General features: G+C 39.7%; 1 protein-coding gene across 2 annotated transcripts in view; it reads left to right on the top strand.

Annotated features, from left to right (window-relative positions):
- Positions 1 to 22674, top strand: part of LOC136251210 (ubiquitin carboxyl-terminal hydrolase 22-like) — a 32682-nt gene that overhangs the window by 3676 nt on the left and 6332 nt on the right. For both annotated transcript variants that reach the window (XM_066043622.1, XM_066043623.1), the window contains exons 5-6: positions 281 to 453; positions 9834 to 10081. In XM_066043622.1, the coding sequence (XP_065899694.1) occupies positions 281 to 453; positions 9834 to 10081 (421 nt within the window). The remainder of the gene's footprint in view (positions 1 to 280; positions 454 to 9833; positions 10082 to 22674) is intronic.

Here is a 22674-nt window from a genome sequence, read left to right as displayed (position 1 = left end):
TGTCTAATCTCTAATCAAATACATTTGATTGACCATATATAGAATACAGTGGAGCCCCTTAATTAGGGACATTTCTGGGCAAGAATTTTGTCCGTCTATGAATAGTTCTCTTTCAAAGCAACTGTAAGTAAAAAAATACGTAGAGGTGTAGCTGATCCTATTGTGATTATAGTGTTTTGTGTTGACTTTTTTTTATTTTGAAGAGAAAGGTTCCACTTCCACTGTCTACGTAACTGTTAATTTCTGTTGTTAACTTGTACTGCATTTTCTCTCCCTGCAGGTTTGTGTGGATTACACAATCTTGGCAACACTTGTTTTATGAACTCTATTATACAAGCAATGACGCACACTCCAGTCCTGCGAGAGTACTTCCTCTCTGATCAACACTATTGTGATCTGGAGTCACTGAGGGCTCAATGCGTCGTCTGCGAAATTGTCCAGCTCTTCCAGCAGGTGTGGCTACTATTATGTAGAAAATAATGTCCTAATAAAGGACATGCATGGTCCCATTTTCTGGTGATGTATCCCTATAAGATTAATTGTGTAGTTATGTATATAAATAAGGGTAATCTTGATTTGTATTGTATATGACTTTCTCGCATGTGTTGTGAGGTTTTGAAATGGTAATAGACAATATGCAGTGGTATGAAAATAAGTTGGTCCCAAATTACCCACTGTTTTATTGTAGCAAGTGAATCGGTAACATTGATATGTTGTGTTAGTCATGCAAGTTAACATTAAGTCATGTCACAACTATCATATGTCATAATACCTTGTGTGAACACAATTTAGTGTGTGTACAATGATACTGAGCCATGCCATGTGTACCCTACAACTAGTATTGTATATAATTTCTATCAATGCCATTAGTTCAAGCTAGAAGTTAAATCATACAGCATGTCTTTAATGAGGACTATACTATTGTGTATCACACGTGTGTGTAATACCCTTAAGTATTGCAAAATGACTTGCAACACTTATGGGCTATTGTATATACTGTGTACAGTGTAGACTAGAGTTATCTATATCATGATATCGGACAAATTGGTACAGATTATTCAGACACAAAGGCAACATTTCATATTACACATGCGCCACCAACACATGTACTTAAAATACTCTCTTTGGGATAAGCTGCCATTTGTAATAGTCCAACCATAAACTACGGGAGTCACCATAGAACTCCTGGACCACACAGAGTATCTTACCAGGCCAAGGAAATCTACAGGTGTACAATATTGTATTTTCTTGTGTACAATTTTGGTCACATTTGGAAGTACTTTACTATACATTGGCCTGTGCTGAGTCATTTGATGTGATCTTATGCACATAATTATTTGTTGTTAAATGATTTATCTAATGACTGATATGTAGATACTTCCAATAGCTGGCTCCTTTCTAATATTTGCATATTCCACAAGGTATAGCGATCACTCAGAATATTTAGGAGTAAAGCAAAACAGAATATAGTTACAAGATAATCGAGATTCTCTTATTAGCATGGATGATATATTCTTTCGTGAGTGGCTTTTGTATTGTATTGTATTAGCACTTTACAGTGACCAGCACTGAAGGTCTGACAGCAACATGTGCTGCAGCCTTTGGATTACCTAATCTAACAAGAACTGGAGACTTTAAATGATTACTTAAACTACAGTAGCTAACAATAAGGTGAAACAGAAAAGGGCCAAAGAAAGGAAAAAAAATAAAAAATCCCTTCTAAAAGACTGTGTTTATATTAGAGTGCTACATCTCGTATATCAAAGCTCTGCCTTCTGCGTTCACCATCCAGTGCTTATTTGGTAAAGTTGACAATAAACGAATAAAGCTCCATCTCGTATACTATCATATTGTCACTCACGTCCTACAAGACTATGTCATCTTTACTTGTGTCATGTACAAATGTATGATTGCATTTGATGCGATGGGCTGTGTGCTTCATACCTATTTGTCTATGTGACATTTACTACTGCACTCTTTGAATTGTATAGCATCAAAGAGTGAACCCTAATCGAAGTCCTGTGTTGTGAAAACGCTGTGAAGCTCACCAAGTTGAGAATGACTTTTTGGTGAGAATGACAGTCTTCATAAATTGTTGGTTGGTTGATTTCTGGAGTGATCTCCTTAAAAAGTTGCTTGTCTTGAGAACCTTCAAGTGCTGTTGCGGACCATTGTTCAAGTAATGTTAGTTGATGAAGTGCTATAGTAACATGATAATTAATTTAGCATATCAAGTTGGAAAACTAGTTTACTACAAGAGCCACTCGTTGTGTTAGTGTAAGGGACAAGAGCAGTAAAATATAGCAAAAGTTTCATTGAAGACAAAGTGTAGGTTAAAAACCTATACAGTACACACTGGGGACATGTCGGTAGGATGATGATTATTATCAAGCAAGTCCTGAGTTGTTACATGCAGGGGCTGGTAAATTATTAGACATATAGCCTGGCATATAGCATTTCAGCTTTATATACATAATAGACTACACATGCTTATACAGTTAAGTTCTTGTAACACAGACTATGGGATTGTTAGAACAAAACTCCTGATGTTTATGTACAAATGTTGATTTGCGGCTTTGCTTTTGTTTTGTATGGCATCAAATACTTCCACATTTACAAAAGGATGGTCTATGCATGCCTATAAGCGTGCTATATTATGTGTTACCATCCTCTATGTGTAATAAAATGCCTTGAAAGCTTAATAGTAAGCTGTTATAGTACAGGTGAGTGTTCTTGAAAGGTTTGTGCATTTTTTTATTTGGGGGTGGAGGGGATAGGTATGTATAGTTGGTTTGGCTTACATATGTACGGTGTACAATTTTGCAGTGTAAATAATTTCTTCCATTGCTTACAGCAATGTTGTTGCTATACATACATACTATTGATAGCTTTGTGTTTAATAGTAAAAAAATATATATATTCCATAGCATAACAGGATACTTTGAAGATTTTGATTCAGTACAAATTTGTCAACTCAAACCTCTGAATTCAGTGCTTATTAATCCCATCCACATATAGCACACAAAGGGTGTAAAACTCCTTCCTCAGCAATCCTCTCATACAGTCACTTCTCAACAACAGTACGTCTCAGAACTTCCTCTGGAGCAAAACTCACCAGTGTCAGTGTCTGCAGCATGAACATCAATCAACAACTCAGTCTGCGGTTGCCACATACCATAGACAGCTAAGGCCACTACGTTGGCATCCCTGACAATTGGCACCATCTCTACACTGCAGATACAGGGTCTCCCAAGCAGTCCCTTCTTTTATGGCATTTATTCCTTCTGTAGTCCAAGCCATACACAATATGCTCAAAAATTACCTTCTGGAAATATTTATCAAAAAAATTTTGTCACTGAAAAATTTCTAACAGCTGTACAGTAGTTGGATGTTGAAACAAGTTTGCTATTCAGTATAAACCACACTAAACCTACTCACAACTGGTTCTTGTAGTGTTCACTTGATAAGTGCTTGTACAAACAAGTAGGAACATCTGGCCCAATGAGACAGAGTGTCGATTGACTAAATGCTTAAAAGTTTAATGATTATAATAAAGCTAGTCAGTCTACTGATGTAGGTAACTTTCTCAAGTTACAGACTGTACTTGTGTATGGTAGTAGTTTTGGTAATGTCTTGACTGATGGTGGCATTGTTATTAAACAATAATAGTGTTCAGTACTTTATATTGTGATGATCAAAGGGAAATACAGTACACTATACACTGAGAACTCTCAGTATACAGTATGTCATTACAGTTAAGGCTGTGACCTACAGGGAGCTTGTCTGGGAATAGAGAAAAACCTGTGGTACCACGGAGAAATAATTAGATAGTGGTATCCCAAAAGGTGACATTGGTCTATATATATTTTTGAACCTTTTGTGCTCTGCTAGTTTTCTGGGGAACAGTGAAGGAGTAGCAACATGGAAACACTGGTGAAAGAGATTGGTGAACTTTGCTCGGAATTTTGATTCCTAAAAAGGAAAGCGCGAACTGAGTAGCAAACATTCAGGAAGAAAGACTCAAAGAAAAGGAAAGTTTTAAAATAACAGCAACTGGACTGGCAGCTGGCGTAACAAAGAGACATCAGGGGAAAGTCAAACAATGTGAAGGTTCACAGTAAAGTTGTGTAAGCTGGCCTAATAAGTGGGGAAGAAATCAAAGGTATGCACAAAGCTACAATAACACTGACCCTGGAAGCATTACACTGCCGCCATTGCCAAGGATTTTGGACTACATGTGTATCAATAAAGCTTTCAAAATGAAATGAAACAACTTTCATCTGTTCTTTGCACTTCCTATTATACTAGACTTCAAAGCATTCCATTCCAGTACTGCAAAGGATTGATGAACAGCTCTGCTTGAACAAAGTTTAGTCTACGGTCTCATCTGTCTGAAACATTTTTGGCCTGCAGAAAGGATAGGGCTTATTAGGATATCAGCTTGATGAGGTTAGACCAGTAGGTTAGGAGACTGATATGTAGGGTTAAGGTTACGGGATACCGTAAACCCATATGTGCACTATAAATAATTTTTCATGATTTAGTTTTTTGATTTTTCTTAATTCATTATTATCAAATATTTATGGATTCTTAACTTCTTTTTAATTGACATGGAAATCAAATGTTGTCATGGAAACATGAGTTTTTCCCATGTGAATTGTGAAAACTATGAACTAAAAATCAGACCAATGAAGAACCATGAGAACTTACTAATAATTCTAAAGTTTGAAGAACATCACTTGGTGAGGGACTGACAAGAGGATTTGTGAATAATGTGTCTTGTTGCTGAAATATGGCTACAATATGGTCTAAAACAAAGACATTGTGGTCACAACATTAATTTTTAAATTCATACTACAAGCACTAGAAACATTAATTCTTACAAATCGCTCTGTCAGGACGTAGACAAGAAGCCAAACTAGTGGTTTGATTATACAAAATGTTAACAACTTTGACAGTCCTGATTTTTGGTTCAGGAGAATATCACCATTAGTGAGCAAAACTACGCATGCACTTACAGGTGCACCAGTTTCTAAGTGTGTTATTTCTATGTCATCTTGTACTGTTACATGTGTTTTCTTGTACCTTGTACCTGTCCAGTCAGCATGCTATTATTCTCCCAACAAGTTAAGCCTGTTACTATATAGCTGATACACAAGTTAAGCCTGTTACTATATAGCTGATACACAACTCAACAACACCAAGCCCGCCTTAATTACATAATAGAAATGCTCGACAGTCGCTCACTATCCTGTAACCTTAAGAGATTGGAATTGAGATTGCTTTACTATTTAACAATCCAGAGGAGGTTGGTCACACATCATAGCCCTATGACGTACTACTACATGAGATTACACAATAAAACATGATGCCTGAAATTAACTATGTAGTCCTTCGTCATATTCACAAGGAGTATGCATAGTGTAGCATCTGTTTGTTGGTTACAAAAGCCACACAAACTTCTTTTTGAGATGACCAACCTCCTCTGGATGTAAACATATGGTAGAAGTCTCCATTTCATTTATATATAGATGGCTTTCATCTATGTATAAGGTAAGAATTAAGGGTGGAGAGTAGCTTCCACACTGACATCGTGAAATCTTGGGTTTGAACCATTTGATCCTTGTGAGATGCGTATACTTGGCTTGAACTTTTTAACTGCCATGAAAATAGCATCTGCCTGAAAATATGGTTTGCTGATGGAGAAGCTACTATACACTTGAACTATTTTCGTTAAGTACATTAATTAGTAATATTTACATAAGTGAATTTTGTGCCAAAATATATGATCTGTAGAAATCATTTCCCACCTGCCCCCAATGTCCTGTAAACGTTGTCACTTTGAGAATGAACTTTCAACATTACTCATCTGGGTAGATGATGAGGAATATGTCTGAATGACAACTATATATTGCATGTCAGCAGTTGAAATATCATGTGCAAGGTGAATAACACAACTATCTATACATTAGCATACATACAACTCGACCATAAGTTGATAGTTATTTTAATGTCTGCCTGCAACACATGTTGTATATGCAATGCTGTTTGTAGAGTTGGAAGTCAATATAAACTATAAGATATTTCAGTTACAATTTTCATAAATGCCCCAAATGATGCTTTTAGTGGTGCTGAATATACACAGTGTCCTTATTAATATTTTGCAATTCTCTCATTAAAGAAACAACAGTTGTCAATGATGTGAATGGCCAATTTGGATCTTCTATGAGACGTTGTGTCGGTTTTCTGTCTCCATGTGATTGGCGAGGTTGTGGTAATTGGGCATTCTCAGTACTGGTTTCTTCTGGGTCTTTGAAATACGGAACTGAAGCAGGTACCCTTCTCCTAATAAGTCGACAATTTCTGATGAGTACGGTGCCTCTTGTTGTTTTGATATGGTATTGTCTCTGCGGGTCTATGGCTGTTGTGACCCCATAAATATCCCTTAACTTGGTTTGGTGATTTTGCACTGCTACGTTAGTGCCTACCATTATATCGGGGAGGGGATGAGCTGTTGTGTTATAATATCTTCTACTTGATTTCACACTTGTTGCAAATTTGGTAGCAGCCTCTGCCTCGCTATGTTGCCACTCTGATTCAAAAGACTTGTGGTGGGCGGGCAGTGTATCCTGGATTGAATGGTCATAAAGTTTCTGTGTAGGTGACAAGCCATCTTTTCTGGATGGAGTGTTCCTGTATTGTCAAGAGCTCTGCACAATTTATCCTCATTTAGTGTCCTGCCATTCCATGCTGCCCTTATAGTCTTTTTCATTGATTTCACCGCTGCCTCCGCTTTCCCGTTGCTCTGAGGATAATGTGGGACGGAGGTTAGAATCCCCACTGCTGAGAGAATAACTGGAACTGTTTCGATGTGAATTATGGTCCCTTATCTGACCAAAAAATGTCAGGCACAGTAGTTCTGCTGAACAGCTCTGTGAGCCCTGCAACCATGTGGGTTGTAATAATGCCTTTACCCATTTGAATTATTGTTGGCCAGTCTGAATAGCAGTCTACTACAACTAGATAATATCTTCCTGCATGATAACAAAAATCTGCCGCAATCTCTTGAATTGGCCTTGAAAACTTAGGCTTCATGATAATTGGTTCCTTTGGTTGTGACAGTAAAGGTAGGGTAGGACAAGACGGCAACTGTACGCAACTAAATCTTCCTCAATTGAGAGATGTTGCCGGATTTGCCAATATGCTTTGCATTCTTCTGGTAATATGTGACGGTGGTCTGGGAACCCTGATGTGATTCAACTATTTGTAAGCTCTGTCGATATTTGCATATTTGCACAACTCCTGCATGTGATTGCTCTCCAATCTGCCCTGATGAAGGCTTTTAATCTCTGCTGTAGTAAATTCTTCATTGCTTTCAGCTAGTAATTCCTGTGGGGTAGGAAAGCTGATTGGACTTTGAGATAAAGCATCTGGGGCCTGATTTGTGGCACCCTTATCCCAGATTGCCTTGAAGTTGTAGGACATGATTTTCATGTGCATGCGTTGCAGGTATGAATTTTCAATTTCATCCAGCCTATGACTATTCAAAATTGGGATTAGTGGGTTGTGATCTTTCAAAACCTCAAAATAAGGTAAGCCTGCCAAAAACATGTTGCACTTCCACATGGCCCATGATACTGCTAACAGTTGAGTTCAATGACTGCATACCTTGCTTCAGTGTCTGTGAGGCAGTGTGATCCCGCTTGCACTAAATGCCATGTGTCATCATTCCCTTTCTGTTGCAGTATGAAACCTAAACCTTGTCTGCTAGTATCCGTACATAACCTTGTTGGCTTATTTAAAATGCTAACACTGGAGCTATTGTCAGGCACTGTTTTGTGTTGGCTATAGCTGCGTCATGCTCAGTTGTCCACAAAAACTCATTCTTGCTACTGAGGAGTGGCCGAAGTGTTGCTAAAAGTTCTGTAATTGTGTTGTTAACTAATCCTACAAAGGATCGCAATTTATTTCGTGTGGTAGGCATGGGAAAGTGTGATATGGCAGCTGTGGTGGAGGGATCTAGCTGATAGCCCTGTGACGACAATCTAAATCCTGCAAAAGTGACATCCTGCTGACAAAATATCCATTTTTTACTGTTGATGGATATTTGTTTGTCTTTGCAACGTTGCAGAAATTGTTTCACATGTAATACATGTTGTGTGGGATCCTTATCATATATGATGATGTCATCAACTATTCTCCGATATCCCGAGAGCAAAATTTGCACATCTTAATTAATAACTCTCTTAGGGCTATTAAAAAATCGTCGAAGGTTTCTCCCTCCTGCTGCTTACAACATCTGAAATTATGTCGTTCGACAGTCTCATTCACATGACTATCTACGTATGCGCACATTGCAGTAATTTTGCTTTGTGGTTCTTTCAGTTGAGCCTCGGTGAGGCCAAGATTTTGCACAATAGATAGCGTCTCTCTTGATAAACATAACATTAATGCTTTCACCTGTGTGGCGGGTTCTTCCTTCGACAGCCCTGATAAGCTGCTGAAGATTCCCACTGTATGCACCATGCCGTAAATTCTGTTCCTTAATCAACTTGCAAGTCTAACTTTAGGAGATATCCCTGTCTGAAAGTGTACTGTGGCTCCGACATCGCCTATGACAGAAAGACACGCAGCAACAACTGATCAAACTACGACGCGGACTCCACCTTATCAGGTACCTCTAACTGGCACCAGGAATCTTTGACTGGGGTTAGTAGAGTTCAAATCAGTGACACTCGTGAGCTCACAGCATCATGTAGTAGTATATTACTGAACAAGACACAACATGTTAAGTTCTTATTAAAGCCCATTTACACAGTAGTGCCTGCGCTTATAATCCACATACACAATTCTTACATTCATAATACTCAAACAATGACATTTTGATGGAGCTGCATTTTTTGAGGGGGAAAATTTTCATAGATAGATGCCCATCCACAAAATTTTCCCCTCAAAAAATCCGATGTACGGTAGATGGTGGAAGGAAGGAGGGCTGGGAGCTGAACTTCTTCTCAGTCAACTAACCCCCCTCCCTTCCCCGAACTGAAATTAGGACTGGGGCTGAATACTGTGAAAATGATCAGTGTAGTGTAGTGAAATGTTTAAATACCCTAATAGAACAGTCAAAGTGAATCAAATTACTTACCTCTCAGTGTATCTTCCCAAGACTAGTGTATGAAGGCTGTTTTGTATGTTTATAAGTACTGTATAACTGTACAGAGATGTAGTAACAAAAAACTTTTGTCAAAACACTTTTTTGTTGGCTGAAAATAGCATAATAAACTAACACACTTTTGGTTAGATCAAGTTGATGTTTAGTTAGAATGCTTCAAATTCCTTTATTTATTTAAGGCTTTACAGCACAAGTGCTGAAGATCTGGAAAGCACCTGGTCCTACAGCCTGTTTAAAGATGTTATAATAAGTATGTTTGAAAAAATCCATGACTGGACCTGGGCAGCCTCGAACCTGCAGCCATCCGATTTACACTCAAACATTTACAGGAGTCTGCCAGGTAGTCAGGATGTTTTCTCATTGTCAATTTCATTAATGGTTACAAACTGTTTATACTTACATCTAGGTAAGTTTATGTATAGGATAAAATGCCTTTGTGGATAAAAGCTTTGTGATGCCAAGCTCATCCCTTTCCTCCAACTGTCTTGTATAGTTGGTATGATAGTGTATAAACATTACAGTGGAATTAATACCATTAAAAGTATCAAGGGAATTGCTTTAGAGCTCAAACTATGTGTTTGGATTATAGATGTAGGTGCCCTTATTTTAAGTGTTAACAGGTTCCACTGTATACCTAATGCTATTCTGTGTTGTTATGTAGTTTTACTCTGGCAAGAACACTCCATACATTCCATACAAGTTACTCTATCTGGTATGGACACATGCTCATCATCTAGCTGGCTATGAGCAGCAGGATGCTCACGAGTTCTTCATCGCAGTCCTGGATGTACTACACAGACAATCTGGAGGACAGACCCCAACCATAGCTAATCCCAGCAAGTGTGAATGTTTCATTGACCATATTTTTGGAGGGAAACTACAATCTGATGTCACTTGTCATTCCTGTGGGTAAGTGGTGTGTTATAATTATATTGGTGGTTGTGTTTGGCCAGACCAGTCCATACCACTTCAAATAGTTCTGTGATGATCATATTATTTACTGTCAACTTACCTTGTTTATCCACTTTCCACTAAACGCCAAGTCCTACACTATATTAACTGGCCAGAGTTTAGTTCTAGATTTGTACAAGGCTCTACATTGTATATAGAGCAAAGCTATATACATTTGATAAAACTGACAACATCAAATGCTAATTTTAGCTGGGTCTTGATCATGAGAACATCTGAGCTTCTACACAAATACGTATAGTATAAGTAGTACTGCAAGTATGTATGTATGTATGTATGTATGTATGTATGTATGTATGTATGTATGTATGTATGTATGTATGTATGTATGTATGTATGTATGTATGTATGTATGTATGTATGTATGTATGTATGTATGTATGTATGTATATGTATGTATGTTTCATCACCTATTAACAGAATGTACTCAAAAGACATGTACAATACCTATAGTGAGCAAATCCATGTAGCTTGTAATAGTTTAGTAATGTGGAATCACAAAGTTTGTTTTTTTCCTACCAAAAACTATTAACAGCTTACTGTCAATACCTTCATGCTGTCTTGACAGTATTAGTTGTGTATAATCAAGCCCAAATGTGCCTTCAAGATGATCCAGAATGCTTTCATTAAGTTACTACCAAATTAACCATAACTAACCAACTGATGGCAACCATAACTCACAACATACCATAGACTACACTATGGGCTTGATTTGTCACCATTAGATGTTACTTTGGCGCTTTTAGAATATGGCAGGGGGATACAGTGCATGCATTATGAACTTACCTTTGTTCTTCTTTGTCTCCCGTTTGTTTTCACAAGGTGTCAATGTGTGAGTAGTGTATCAGCGGCTTCATGTGTTGTCTATATAAGAGTAAAATGATAATCATCCTTACTGTAGACTTTACCTGTTAGTGATTAGTATTGGTGGCACTTTGCTGTTGTGTTTACATCTGGTACCATTCTTTCTTTTGATCTTTGCCTAAAATGAGAATTTTAGCCTGAGCCATACTATTGGTATTAAAGCAGAGATAGGTGATCTCCCTAGTTATCCCTACTTGTAATAGCTTATGAAGTACATAATCTTCCTTACACTCATTATAATAATCATACAATATGACAGTAGTGTACAGGATGTGTATAGAGGTTTTTTCACAAAAAAAAATACCATCCTCACAATACCTTCATGGTACCTTGACAGTATTGGTTTATAATCAAACCCAAAAATGTGACCTGAAGCAATACTGTAGGGTGCTAAGAAATTTTTATTCAGCGAAATTAGGAATTTTAAGTTTGATGAAGATCATAGAAGTAAAAAGTAGTGAAACAAGGGAGGTTGCCTACACCTGAGGATATACTTACTAGTGGACATTTAATCCCTACTTCAGTCATGGGTGTACTGAAATAGGGATTAAATGTCCGCTAGTATATATGCAGGTGTCTCTTGTTTCACTACTGTTTCATTTCCTGTTAGTAATTGAACTTAAAAAAAATATTGTGTTCACACAAACCCACAATCACTTTGCACATAGAAAGGAAACTTACTGATCTGCTATGCCTCCTAGTGATCATTGGTAAGATCTGCAATATCACTCAGCATGTCAGCGATTATTAGTGGTGACTTCCTCAACTGGAGATATCAGATACCTATCTGCTATATAGAAGGTCTCTAATAATTTTAGAGCACCTCTCCAGAGGTCTCTTAGTAGACCTCATTTTCTCTCGAAAATCAAAGGATTTTATGTATACCATTTTCTAATTGAGGTGCTTGTAAGAGCTAAGGTAATGGTACAACTCTGGGCACTTAAACTTTGCCGGGAAAGTAATGATGGCTATCCCAATAACTGAGTAATACGTAGCTTACGTAGCTTACGTATAGCTTGATGAATTATGTTTAGTTGAGTGTACATAATGCTGTAATCCCACAATGTGTTACTGATTGGACTGCCTATATCCGTCAGTACATGGTTAATGGGTCTTCAAAGTGCCTGAAAATAAAAGAATCACCCAGTGCAACAAGCTGCCTTTATTGGTATGCAAGAGACATGAAAGGAAAAGCCAGCTATTTAATCACAGCATATGTAATTTTTCACAACATACAGGATCGAATGTGAGAAACGTCTTTAGTCACAGAGGATGAAAAACAATTATGTAGATAACGTGTTTTACTAGATGAATTTAGTGCATCAGCCAGCTAATAATGCTAATGACAGTTGTTCAATAGTATTTAGTCTCATCCCCAAATCACAAATTTTATTCCAATGCACCCCATGTGTATAGGGTTTTCCTTGGACCAAGTTGTCTCAATCCATCATAATGTCAAGTCAGACTTGCAGTGGCAGGTCAGATCCTTCAATGGTTGACTATTGCAGATCCCAGGATGGCAAATGGCAATGGAAGATGCCTCCATGATTGGATGGGACGCCAACTGTCAGGGACTTGGGAGTGGTACATCAGGAGGGACATCTCCATGTAGTACGTGCACAACATCTACCAGGAGTCAGGAAGACCAGGAGAGTTGTCACGTAAGGGATTCCAGTGATTGGATGCTCAACCAATCAAGTGTTATTAGAGTTGCAGGAGAAATCTGGTCCCTTCTCAATTGATCCGTTTGCAGCCGGGACGAATGCAGCTGTTGTAAGCCTGGCAATCTGCCTAGTCCTCCTGCCAGAGATAGTGAGCAGCCCAATGGGCTGTTGCTAAATTTTAGCAGTAGAGGGATGCATGCCTGTGGCTGCCTGGTCTGTGTTTGGAGAGCCAGTCATCTTATAGGCCTTTCTGGAGGAGTTGTTAGTGTCATCCAGAGAGAGTATTCTGAATCAGTACTCTAGTGCATGGAAACAATGGGATTGATGGTGCCTTGAACAGGGTGCTGATCCTCTTTTAGCTCCTTTACAAGAAGTCTGCAGGTATGTGTGTAATTCAATGCCAGTAAGCAGTATCACACCATCAACACATTTAAGTCAACCATAAGTATGACTCATGTGGAGGAAGATGGCTTCCAATAGTAATAGGAACCTGGATTTCTCTGAGCACTTGTAATGTAGATGAGCTGGGAAGATAGCTGGGTGAGTTGCCACCACTGTTCTTATAATCTGGGAAACCTCGAGGAACTCTCCTTGCTGCTTGGCTGACTTTTTTATTCCTTGCTAGGCAACCAGCTCAGCTGATTTACCTACAATTACAGATTTAGTTTACTTAATTTTAACTACTCAGTAAATTGCATAACTAATAGAAAAGCAGTCTCGATTGTGTTGATTGGTAAGTTCCAGTCTTGAACAGTTTTTGGGAAATAGTTGTAGTGATAGTAGGTAGTTCTAGCAGTGGGTACATTGAAATGTTGTGGATGTTGGAAACAAGTTATGAGACTACTGGTGGTGGTTGTAATATACATATGTAGGTATTTCCAGTGTAACTAAATGGTTAAGACCTTTGTACATTATCATGAGTCTTGGATTTGTCTGCGAAGCATAGTGAGGCCATTGCAGCTCAGAAAGCATGTGTGATATTGGCTGAGAACCTCTGAACAGGAAGGAAGAATGCCACCATTTCCTCCCTTCACCAACTACTTTGTTGATTCCGTCTTGCAGTGGCACCTGTGAATATGCTGGTTCAGCACCCATAGGTTTATTACTGGACACCAAGACCCATCTGACTTGAAGACCACAAAGATCACTACATGTGGCTGGCTTCCTTTTAGCTAAGGCTGTGGGGTACTTGAGAATTTTAACCTCCCACAACATACCATACCACACACCATACACCCACTATACAACTCTTTGGATTGTGCCACCACAGAAGGTTGGCTATAATAATTATTTACTCTTGCACAGCATACAATAAGAGACACTGCAAAACTGATCAAACTTGAATTATATAGCTACATTGCAAAATCTGTATGTTTTGTGGAGTGGGGGCTAGCAAAATTATAATAAACTGAACAAAAAAATTTTGAGCTGACCAGCCCAGAACAACTCAGGGAAAAAACCTACGGGCTCACTTTTTTTTTTTTTTTTTTTTGGCCTTGTAGGAAAAAACCCAAAATGCTCCACTCCACAGTGTGTGTGCCAGTATAAAGTCAAAATTATGAGTCTCCTTCTCCTACGATCAGTTATCTAACATCTGAGTCAAGGAAAACCAGAAGGGAGGGTGGGTGGGCCCAACCTGTAACACTCTTGTGGCCTAGAATGAATTATAATATTTCACAACACACCTTTGTACCAAGCATCACGTGCTACACATGACACAACCATGACGTATTAACGTGGGAGCTTATTTTCTGTCTAATTCATTTCATTCAAACACCAGAAAATACACTTGTGACCATGAGCACCCAAGGCTTGCTGGTGCTCTTTTCCCACTTTGGTGTAAATAGGACACACATATCCCATAGTTGTGTATGACTTGCAGTAAAATGGTGAATTGCATGTCCAGGCCCAACTTTTGAAAGTAATTTTTTACCTTTCAATGATCAGCAGAGCCGATCTTCTTCATTGGAGGGACAGGCTCACATTAAAAAAAGAAATGGCACCACACTCCCCAGCTATCAATTATTGTCTGAAAAGTGAAGTATCCTTTTCGCTTCATTGTCAGCTATGTTTAACCTGTTACACAGCATTACGAATCAAGAACTGTTCGAAAAGCACCTCTGCAATCAAAGTAGCCACTATGAAAAATACGGACGATTTCCGTTATGAAGGGAAGCCATCATGCACTACTGCCAAATCGACACCCTTTGCTGTCAGCAAAGATGAATGGGACACAAAGGAGGACACTGGTAAGTCCATGAAGAATGCATTGTACGTACTGCGTTATGCCAATAGGCACATGTTCGGCTGAAGTGACGTCGAAAAGCAAAAAATCAAGCCCGTAGCCTTAGCTGTTGTTGAGTTACGCTTGTCTGAAGGCATCAATCAGTTAGTCAGTCAGCAGAAAATTCCGTTAATAAATTTAAAAAAAAAGAGCAACTTGTTGAAAGCGTTTCAAGTTGATCTGAAGGCTTGTTTGGGATTAGTTTTACCTGCTTCATTGTTGTCAGGGAAAAGTGAGGCTGGTTTTTGGGTGATGTTCTTTCATGGGCCGCACCCAAACCTTTGTGGTCCCTACTATACGGTACTATCATACGGTACTGTCATACTGTATGATGACAATTTGACCACTTTGGTTTTCCATTTCCAGTTTCCATTTCCACTGTTTCCAATTGCCCCCTGAAAACACTGACCATATAGGAGGGAGCCTCTGCTCTGCCTGAGGGCTTTTTTAAGAAGCCAATTAATTCATTGCTTTCCTAGCACCTTTGCTGGAGCACTCTATTTCTAGATTGGAAGTTGTCACCAAACAGAAAGCTACCTACATGGGATTAATCGTTGTGAGTGCAGTTCTTCCATGATGAGTATAGGGTATAATTATCAATTTTGCCAAAAGACTGGGTTGTACTAAAGGACACACCTGTAAATGTACTCCCCACATACAAATACATACATACATTGAAATGACACATTACAAAAGCAAAGATGATATCAAATACAGGTATTACAAGAACAAAAACAACATGATACAAAAACAAAACAAAGTCAAAAAAGAACACGACGAAGGACTAAATGGAATAAGGGTGACATTTTAATGGTATAAGGTATAGCGTTCCACAAAAATGGGTTGTTAACAAAGAACGAATAGCAAAAAGAATTGATAGAAGATGCGACAGGCCGAATAGATGGGGATGAGATCTTGTAGAAGTATGGGACAGCTTGAAATGTTTGCAAAATGGTAAAGAGTTGTGGTGGTGAAGACTGTCATGAATGTGGCAAATAGAAAAGTAAATGTAACATTGTTGGATGGTAGGCCATTTCAACTCCGAAATACATTTATCAGAACAGTTGCTCCAACAATAGGATGAAGGAATCCACCTGCTGTTGGAAGCCCATCGGGCAGCTTGTCGTTGTACAGATTCTAATGCATCAATGTTTTTAGCCGTATGCGGATGCCAAACAGGACAAGCATACTCTAGTATGGGGCAGACAATGCATCTGTAAGCAGAAGATTTTATTGAGGTAGGAGTTGTACAAACAGTGTCGAAGAAAATTGAGGGAACATGTAGCTTTAGCTGAAATATATTTACAATGTTCATTCCAATTAAGCTTTGAGTCTACTAGAACACCAAGGTATCGTACAACAGAGTGATATGAAATAATAAGTAGTTAAAGTCTAAGTAGCTAAGGTCTTTGAGCAGGCTGTAGGACCAGGTGTCCTACAGACCTTCAGCACTTGTGCTGTAAAGCATTAATAATAATAATAAATAGAAGAATCTAGATATTATGGGGTACGTTTGATGGAAATCACAATGCTGTCGTGGGTTTAGACGCAAAAGCCATTTCTTTGCTGATTGAGCTATGCTTGACAAGTTAAGCTGAAGTAACTTAACATCATCAGATGATATTTCCTTGTAGATAGTGACATCATCAGCAAATAGTTTGACTTCGCTATGAGATACAATTGTTGAAATATTAGTGACATAGAGTAAGAAAAGAAGAGGACCCAAGACTGAGTCCTGGGGCACGCCCGAGGCAACTGGAAGCCATGAAGAAAACTCCCCATTAATGACAACACACTGGCGACGATTAGTTTAAAATGCATTTAACCAGTTTAGAATATTACCAGTAATTCCAAGAGCCTCCAACTTTAATAGCAATCGTGGATGAGAAACTGAGTCGAAAGCTTTTAGAGTGGGGTCTTAAAGACACTCTAAGTCGATAGGGTCTTAGAGTGTCTTTTCTCAGAGGTGTACTCTGAAGTATTCATATAAGGCAGATGATAAGCTCCAGCATTGTAGATGAAGGAACCTTGGGATGCTCTGACACACCCTCATCTATTAGTTCCTTCCAGACTGAGATCACCTGGAAATAGCATTCTGGGACCATTCATCATATTGTTTGAAAAACAATTCTATGTCTACCTTTGGGGCGCCAGAATCAAGAAAAGCTGCATTCCAAAGTATAGGATAAACTGTTCAATTGCTAGAGGACCTGTCTTAAAGTGTACTAGTCACAGTTTACAAGTTTTGAATCCAACCATTGTAAAGGTTAAGCAGAACAGATCCTGCACAGTCTCTAAACCAGTTTTACTACCCCCTTGGTAACATTCCTAATATTTACACGCTCACTTCAAAGCAACCCCAGGCTCATCATACAGTAGGGTAGTACTGCATATTAGGAATCATAGAGGTTTGGGTTTTTCTGGCCAAAAAAAATCACTCAAAAAACCAGCTTCACAATACAATCCTTAGGTATAACCAAGCCCAAAAGTTCCTTCATTACTAAATGCTTCCAATAGATTTACAAAAAATTTAAAAAATGTTATTTAATGGAACTTTCTACTGACTAACTGCCTGTCCTGATGCCTTCAGGCAAGCATAACTCGATCACGGCTAAGGCTATGGGCTTGATTTTTTCACTGTTTGACATCGCTTCATCCCGAGATGTGCCTTTTGGCATACCATAGTACATACAATGCATGCATCATGGACTTACCTTTGTCCTCCTTTGTGTCTCATTTTCATTTTGCTGAGACAATTCATGGTAACACAATGCATGGCTTCCCTACAGTACGTTTGTAAATGGGAATTGTCCGTATTTTCCGTGGTGACTGGCAGAGGTGCTTCTCCTACTGTTCTTCATTTGGAGCACTGTGCAAACGGGCTGAACATAGCTGAAAGCAAAGCGTAATGGCCAATGCACTTTCGAGGCAGTAATTGATAGTTGGGGCACACGTTCAGACAAAATATATATTTTAACTCTGGTGCCATCCTTTCTTTTGCTGTGGTATGTGTGGATTCACCAGCCATAATAATGTTACGAAAAAAGTTAACAAACAAGTATAAGAAAAAATTAGGAATTTTAAGTTCGATTAGGGATCATAGAAAAAATGTTGGGAAACAAGGGAGGTTGCCTACACCTGCAGATATACTAGTGGACATATTCAGTCTATACCCCTACTTTTTTATTCTATGGTCCCTAATTGAACTTAAAATTCCTTATACTTGTTCAAATAAACACATCTCAGGAGTTCCAATTCATCCTCTGTGATATACATTGAATTATGAGCAGTGAAGAAGCTTCTGACTCTGGTCCTAGCTTTCCTGTACCGATTTCCTCATTGATGGAAGCCACAGCCACGACGTCCACACCTCCAGTCATGGTTTCCTCACCACCATTGCTGTCACTATTGCCCTCTACTGTGCAACAGCTAGTTACTGCCGTGTTGGATTTAATCCAGTCTTGAGGTGTTACTAGTCACAACCCGCTGACAGCAACAGTTCCAGCCACTACTCCTGCCCTTCCTGCATTCTCATCGCCCTCTATGTCATCCGTTTCCGGTGAGCATATAAGGGAGGGGTGGTAGTCCCTCGTTGATGACTGTTTGGTGGCAGGTCATCTTTTGCTAAAGAGCCCAATGGGAGGCATGCAGAGATGGTCCAGTTGATAGGAGTGGGTTAGGTGAAATCTAATGGCTCCTCCCGGCATCGCTGAAAACAGATCCCAAACATTTTCTCATTGCTGAAGGTCTTTTCACGCTACATGGCAGTACTGACTTCTTGTGAATTGACTACTTCAGCACAAGCCACAGGCCTAGTGGCTCACCTCCATCTTATTCTTCAACTGTCCCAAGAACTACTCCCCTAGTGGATGAAATATGATATTGACTATCACCAATTGGCAGCTGCACAAACTACCCTATATACGGGCATTGCCTGTCTTCTCAATGCCATCCCACTCCCAGCCAACTCAAGCTCCAGTCAGTAGGAAATCAGCCAATCTGAGCTCCAAAGAATCATGCTTCTGATGGAATTTTAGTGGAAGATGCAACAGAACTAACTGCCCACACTCACACTCATGTTGACTTTGTGGAGGGCCACACCTTGCCTTGTCATGCTCCACTTCCCCAAAGCGTTCAAAATAGCAGAGGACCTCATGGACAACGTGTGTGTTTTGATTATGGACACATAGGATGCATGATTACTTTTATTAGCTGTTTAGTGGGCATGATCTTGCAAGCTCAAGACTGCCCAACTTTTGTGCAATCATTTTTGATATTATCAATCAGTTAATCATCCATTATTTCCTGAAATAGTGTGACATCTATGGGTAGTCCAATCTAAGTCACCTGGTACCCTCCTATTGAATGAAAATTTATGGTACATTATTCACTCATTCATACGGTACCGCTCAAATGTAACGTTGTCTCACACGAGTGCGAGCTATTAAATACTTGCTAATGAAAGGATGTGGCACCATTTCACCCATGAGTATTCATCCTGTTTCATTTGGGATGAATACGCGCGAGCAAAGCAGGCACAACACCCTTTAATTAGTGAGTTTTTTAATTGCTTGCACTCACACAAGACGACATTACATTTGAGCAGTACTGTTAGGATACCTACTCAATACATACATGCAATCATGCATTAGGATAAAATTTATGTGATCCCAATAATATTTATTTGGAAGCTTTTAATAAGAGGAATCCAGGTGAGACCCACTTTCCACCCTATGAGGTGTGACCTAATTGTGGGTACTTGACTTGGATTTCCATACCAGTGGTATTTGAGGGGCAACTCATATGTGTACGTGGAACACCTGTTGGCACTGGACTCGCGCAGACTACCTACCACAGCTGGCACCCCAGATTTGGTACTGGACTGTGGGGCTTGTTCTTCACTCAACCAACCCGAGTGGATCACCCAGATTGCTCCTTTGTGGAGTACATTCTTAGAGGAATCCAGGAGGGTTTCCGTATTGGCTTCACAGATTGCACCAGCTAGGTACTTCCCCTGGTAACAGGCCATCATCAGCTCCCCACATCATCAGAGCACCTGCAGAGAGAACTGTCTCTGGGTCATATGATCAAACTCCCTGCCCCCATAACATCCACACTAGCCTGATTGGAATAATCTCTAAGAAAAACAAACTGTGATTGCCGACCTGTCATCACCAGATGACGGCAGTGTCAATGATGGCATCTCAACCTCCCTGTCATCATTGTCGTATTCCTCCATAGACCACCTATCAGCATTGGTGCTTAAAGCAGGTAGAGGGGCATTTCTAGTAAAAGCTGATGTTAAAGAAGCATACAGAATGATCAAGGTGCACTCCCAGAACTGCCACCTCTTGAGTGTGAAACGGGAGAATTCAATCTTATAAACCAGGCCCTACTATTTGACTTGTACTCTGTACCAAAAATCTTTTCGGCAGTAGCTGATGTAATGTAATCCTCCTACACCAAGGGATTACACTACCTGGATGACTAAATCCTGGTAGCCAAGATCACTCAGAGGCCATAACCCAGAAAAATACTTTAATAACAGTCTGGGAGAAGCTGGGAGTATATATGGAAGTAGCTGGAAGGACCCTCAAATTCTTGGGGATTAAAGTTGATACTGTTAACTTATAGCTGCGTTTCCCAGAGGATAAGCCCTTTCAGCTGAAGAAGGAACTGGCTAGTCTTATTTTAGAAAGAACCGTGTCTAAGTGGTGACTTGGAGAGCCTAGTGGGGTTGTTGCAATTTGCAACCAAGGTCTAGCTGCCCCTTTCCAAGGCGGCTATATACAGCCCAAAACATTAGCACCCACTACGTGCGTCTACTCTAAACCCCCCACCAGCCAGGCTGGTGACATCTCTTCATTTCCTCCTGGACCAGTATATCAATGCTGTGGGACTTAGGAAACCAATCTGTGGACATAATATCGATTTCAGATGTGCCTTAGGTTCATGGGGACGTGAAGCATACTATGAGAACAGATGGTTTCACTTCCAAGTGGAGCCCTCGACTGATGCATCTACCTATTGCCACTAAGGAAATGATACCAATTGTCATTTTGGCTGTTATCTATGGCAATCAATGGACTGGTAAAGTAATCCATTTTCATGTTGATAATATGGCGGTAGTGCATGTAGTGAATTCTCTGTTTTGCAAAGACAGCTACCTAATGCGCCTATTTGTATTTTTGTCTCATACCATAATTTCTGGTTCTTTGCCTCCCATGTAGAAGGAAAACATAATACCACAGTTAATGTTCTTGTAATTATAACTTGCATATATTCTTCTTACAGGTTCCCCAGGCTATCAAGAATCCCTCAGTAATTATTAACCATTGTCTCCCAAAACATCTCATGGACATCCATAAGCTGGCATCACTTTACAGCAGCAGCTCTAACCACCTTTTCTCATAAACAGCAGAACACCTCTGCAGCCAGTTTTGCTGAGATTTTGGCATCACTCCTCTCCCAACATCAGAATGTATGTATCCTGTGCTATTTTGCTACATGCTTAGCTGAACAAGGCCTGGCTCACAGCACAGTGAAGACTTACCTGTCAGAAGTTCGCCAAGTCCCTGGGATTTGGTGACCCTAATGTGGGTAAGATGTTCTGACTCAGACAAATACTTAGAGGCATAGCTGTGGAGGTTGGGAAGTGGGGTAAGACCTCAAGAGCTCAACTACCAATTGCCCCCACAATTCTCCGAAAGATGAAAGCAACATGGTTCATTGGAAGGGAGGATCCTTCAAGTATTCTTTGTTCTAGGCAGCTCCCACTACCAACTTCTTCTTCTGCAGGTCAGGAGAGATTACAGTACCACAAGGAGAGATTACAGTACCACAAGAAAACAATTATGACCCAACACTCACCTGTCTCTTGGGGACCTCTGGGCAGATCATGAGACTCAACCTATCACAATTTCCCTGGTGATTAACAGATCAAGTTAAGAAGGGATAACAGTGGTCATTGGTAAAACAGGTGATCTTTTCCCAATGTTGGCCCTCCTACGTACATTACCTGACACTATGAGGAAATAAGCCTGGTCCTTTGTTCCATTGGGAAGATGGGTCTCCTCTGTCAAAGTCCAGATTTGTGAAGGAAGTTAGGGCAGCTCTTACTGCTGCCAAACTACCAGCTCACAACTTTGCTAGCCATAGTTTTTGCTGAGGGGCAGCAATGATAAAACTTTAAACACTAGGTAGATGGAAGAGTTCCGCATACCTCCTATACATCAAGATTCATCCACAAAAATTGACCCAAATCTCTCTAAGTGTCCGATTTGATCAGCAGAGAACTCTTCTGAAACACAACTATTTGCTTTCATGTTGTATTGATTATTGTTCTGTACTATTTATATGGTAATCCCAATCTTGCCTCCAGGTAATTGTATTTATAATCAAGCAGACAAGTGACCGTCAGCTTTCATGCTGTATGGATTACTGCGTTATAAGTTTACTGCTGGTTAACTGCAAATATCTCTATTTGCCTATGTGGGTAATTATGGGAGTGGTGTCTTGCATATTCTGGGGATAAGACTGATGTGCCATTGCAAGGCTGGCACATCTTATGTGGTTGGGTTATCCCCGAAATGTCTCCGGAACTCTCAGTAGTTTACAGGAACTATTTGAGCCTGAAATCACAAACAGCACACGTCTGCATACCAGAGGAGACTTTCATCACCAGCCATGCCTATCAGGCTATCTTCTAATTTGTTTTGAAC

The sequence above is a fragment of the Dysidea avara genome, chromosome 3 (genome assembly GCF_963678975.1).
Source record: "Dysidea avara chromosome 3, odDysAvar1.4, whole genome shotgun sequence".
In the NCBI taxonomy this organism is placed as follows: Eukaryota; Metazoa; Porifera; class Demospongiae; order Dictyoceratida; family Dysideidae; genus Dysidea; species Dysidea avara.
The sequence above is the reverse complement of the archived record's forward strand: the minus strand, read 5'-3'. Positions and strand labels throughout refer to the sequence as shown.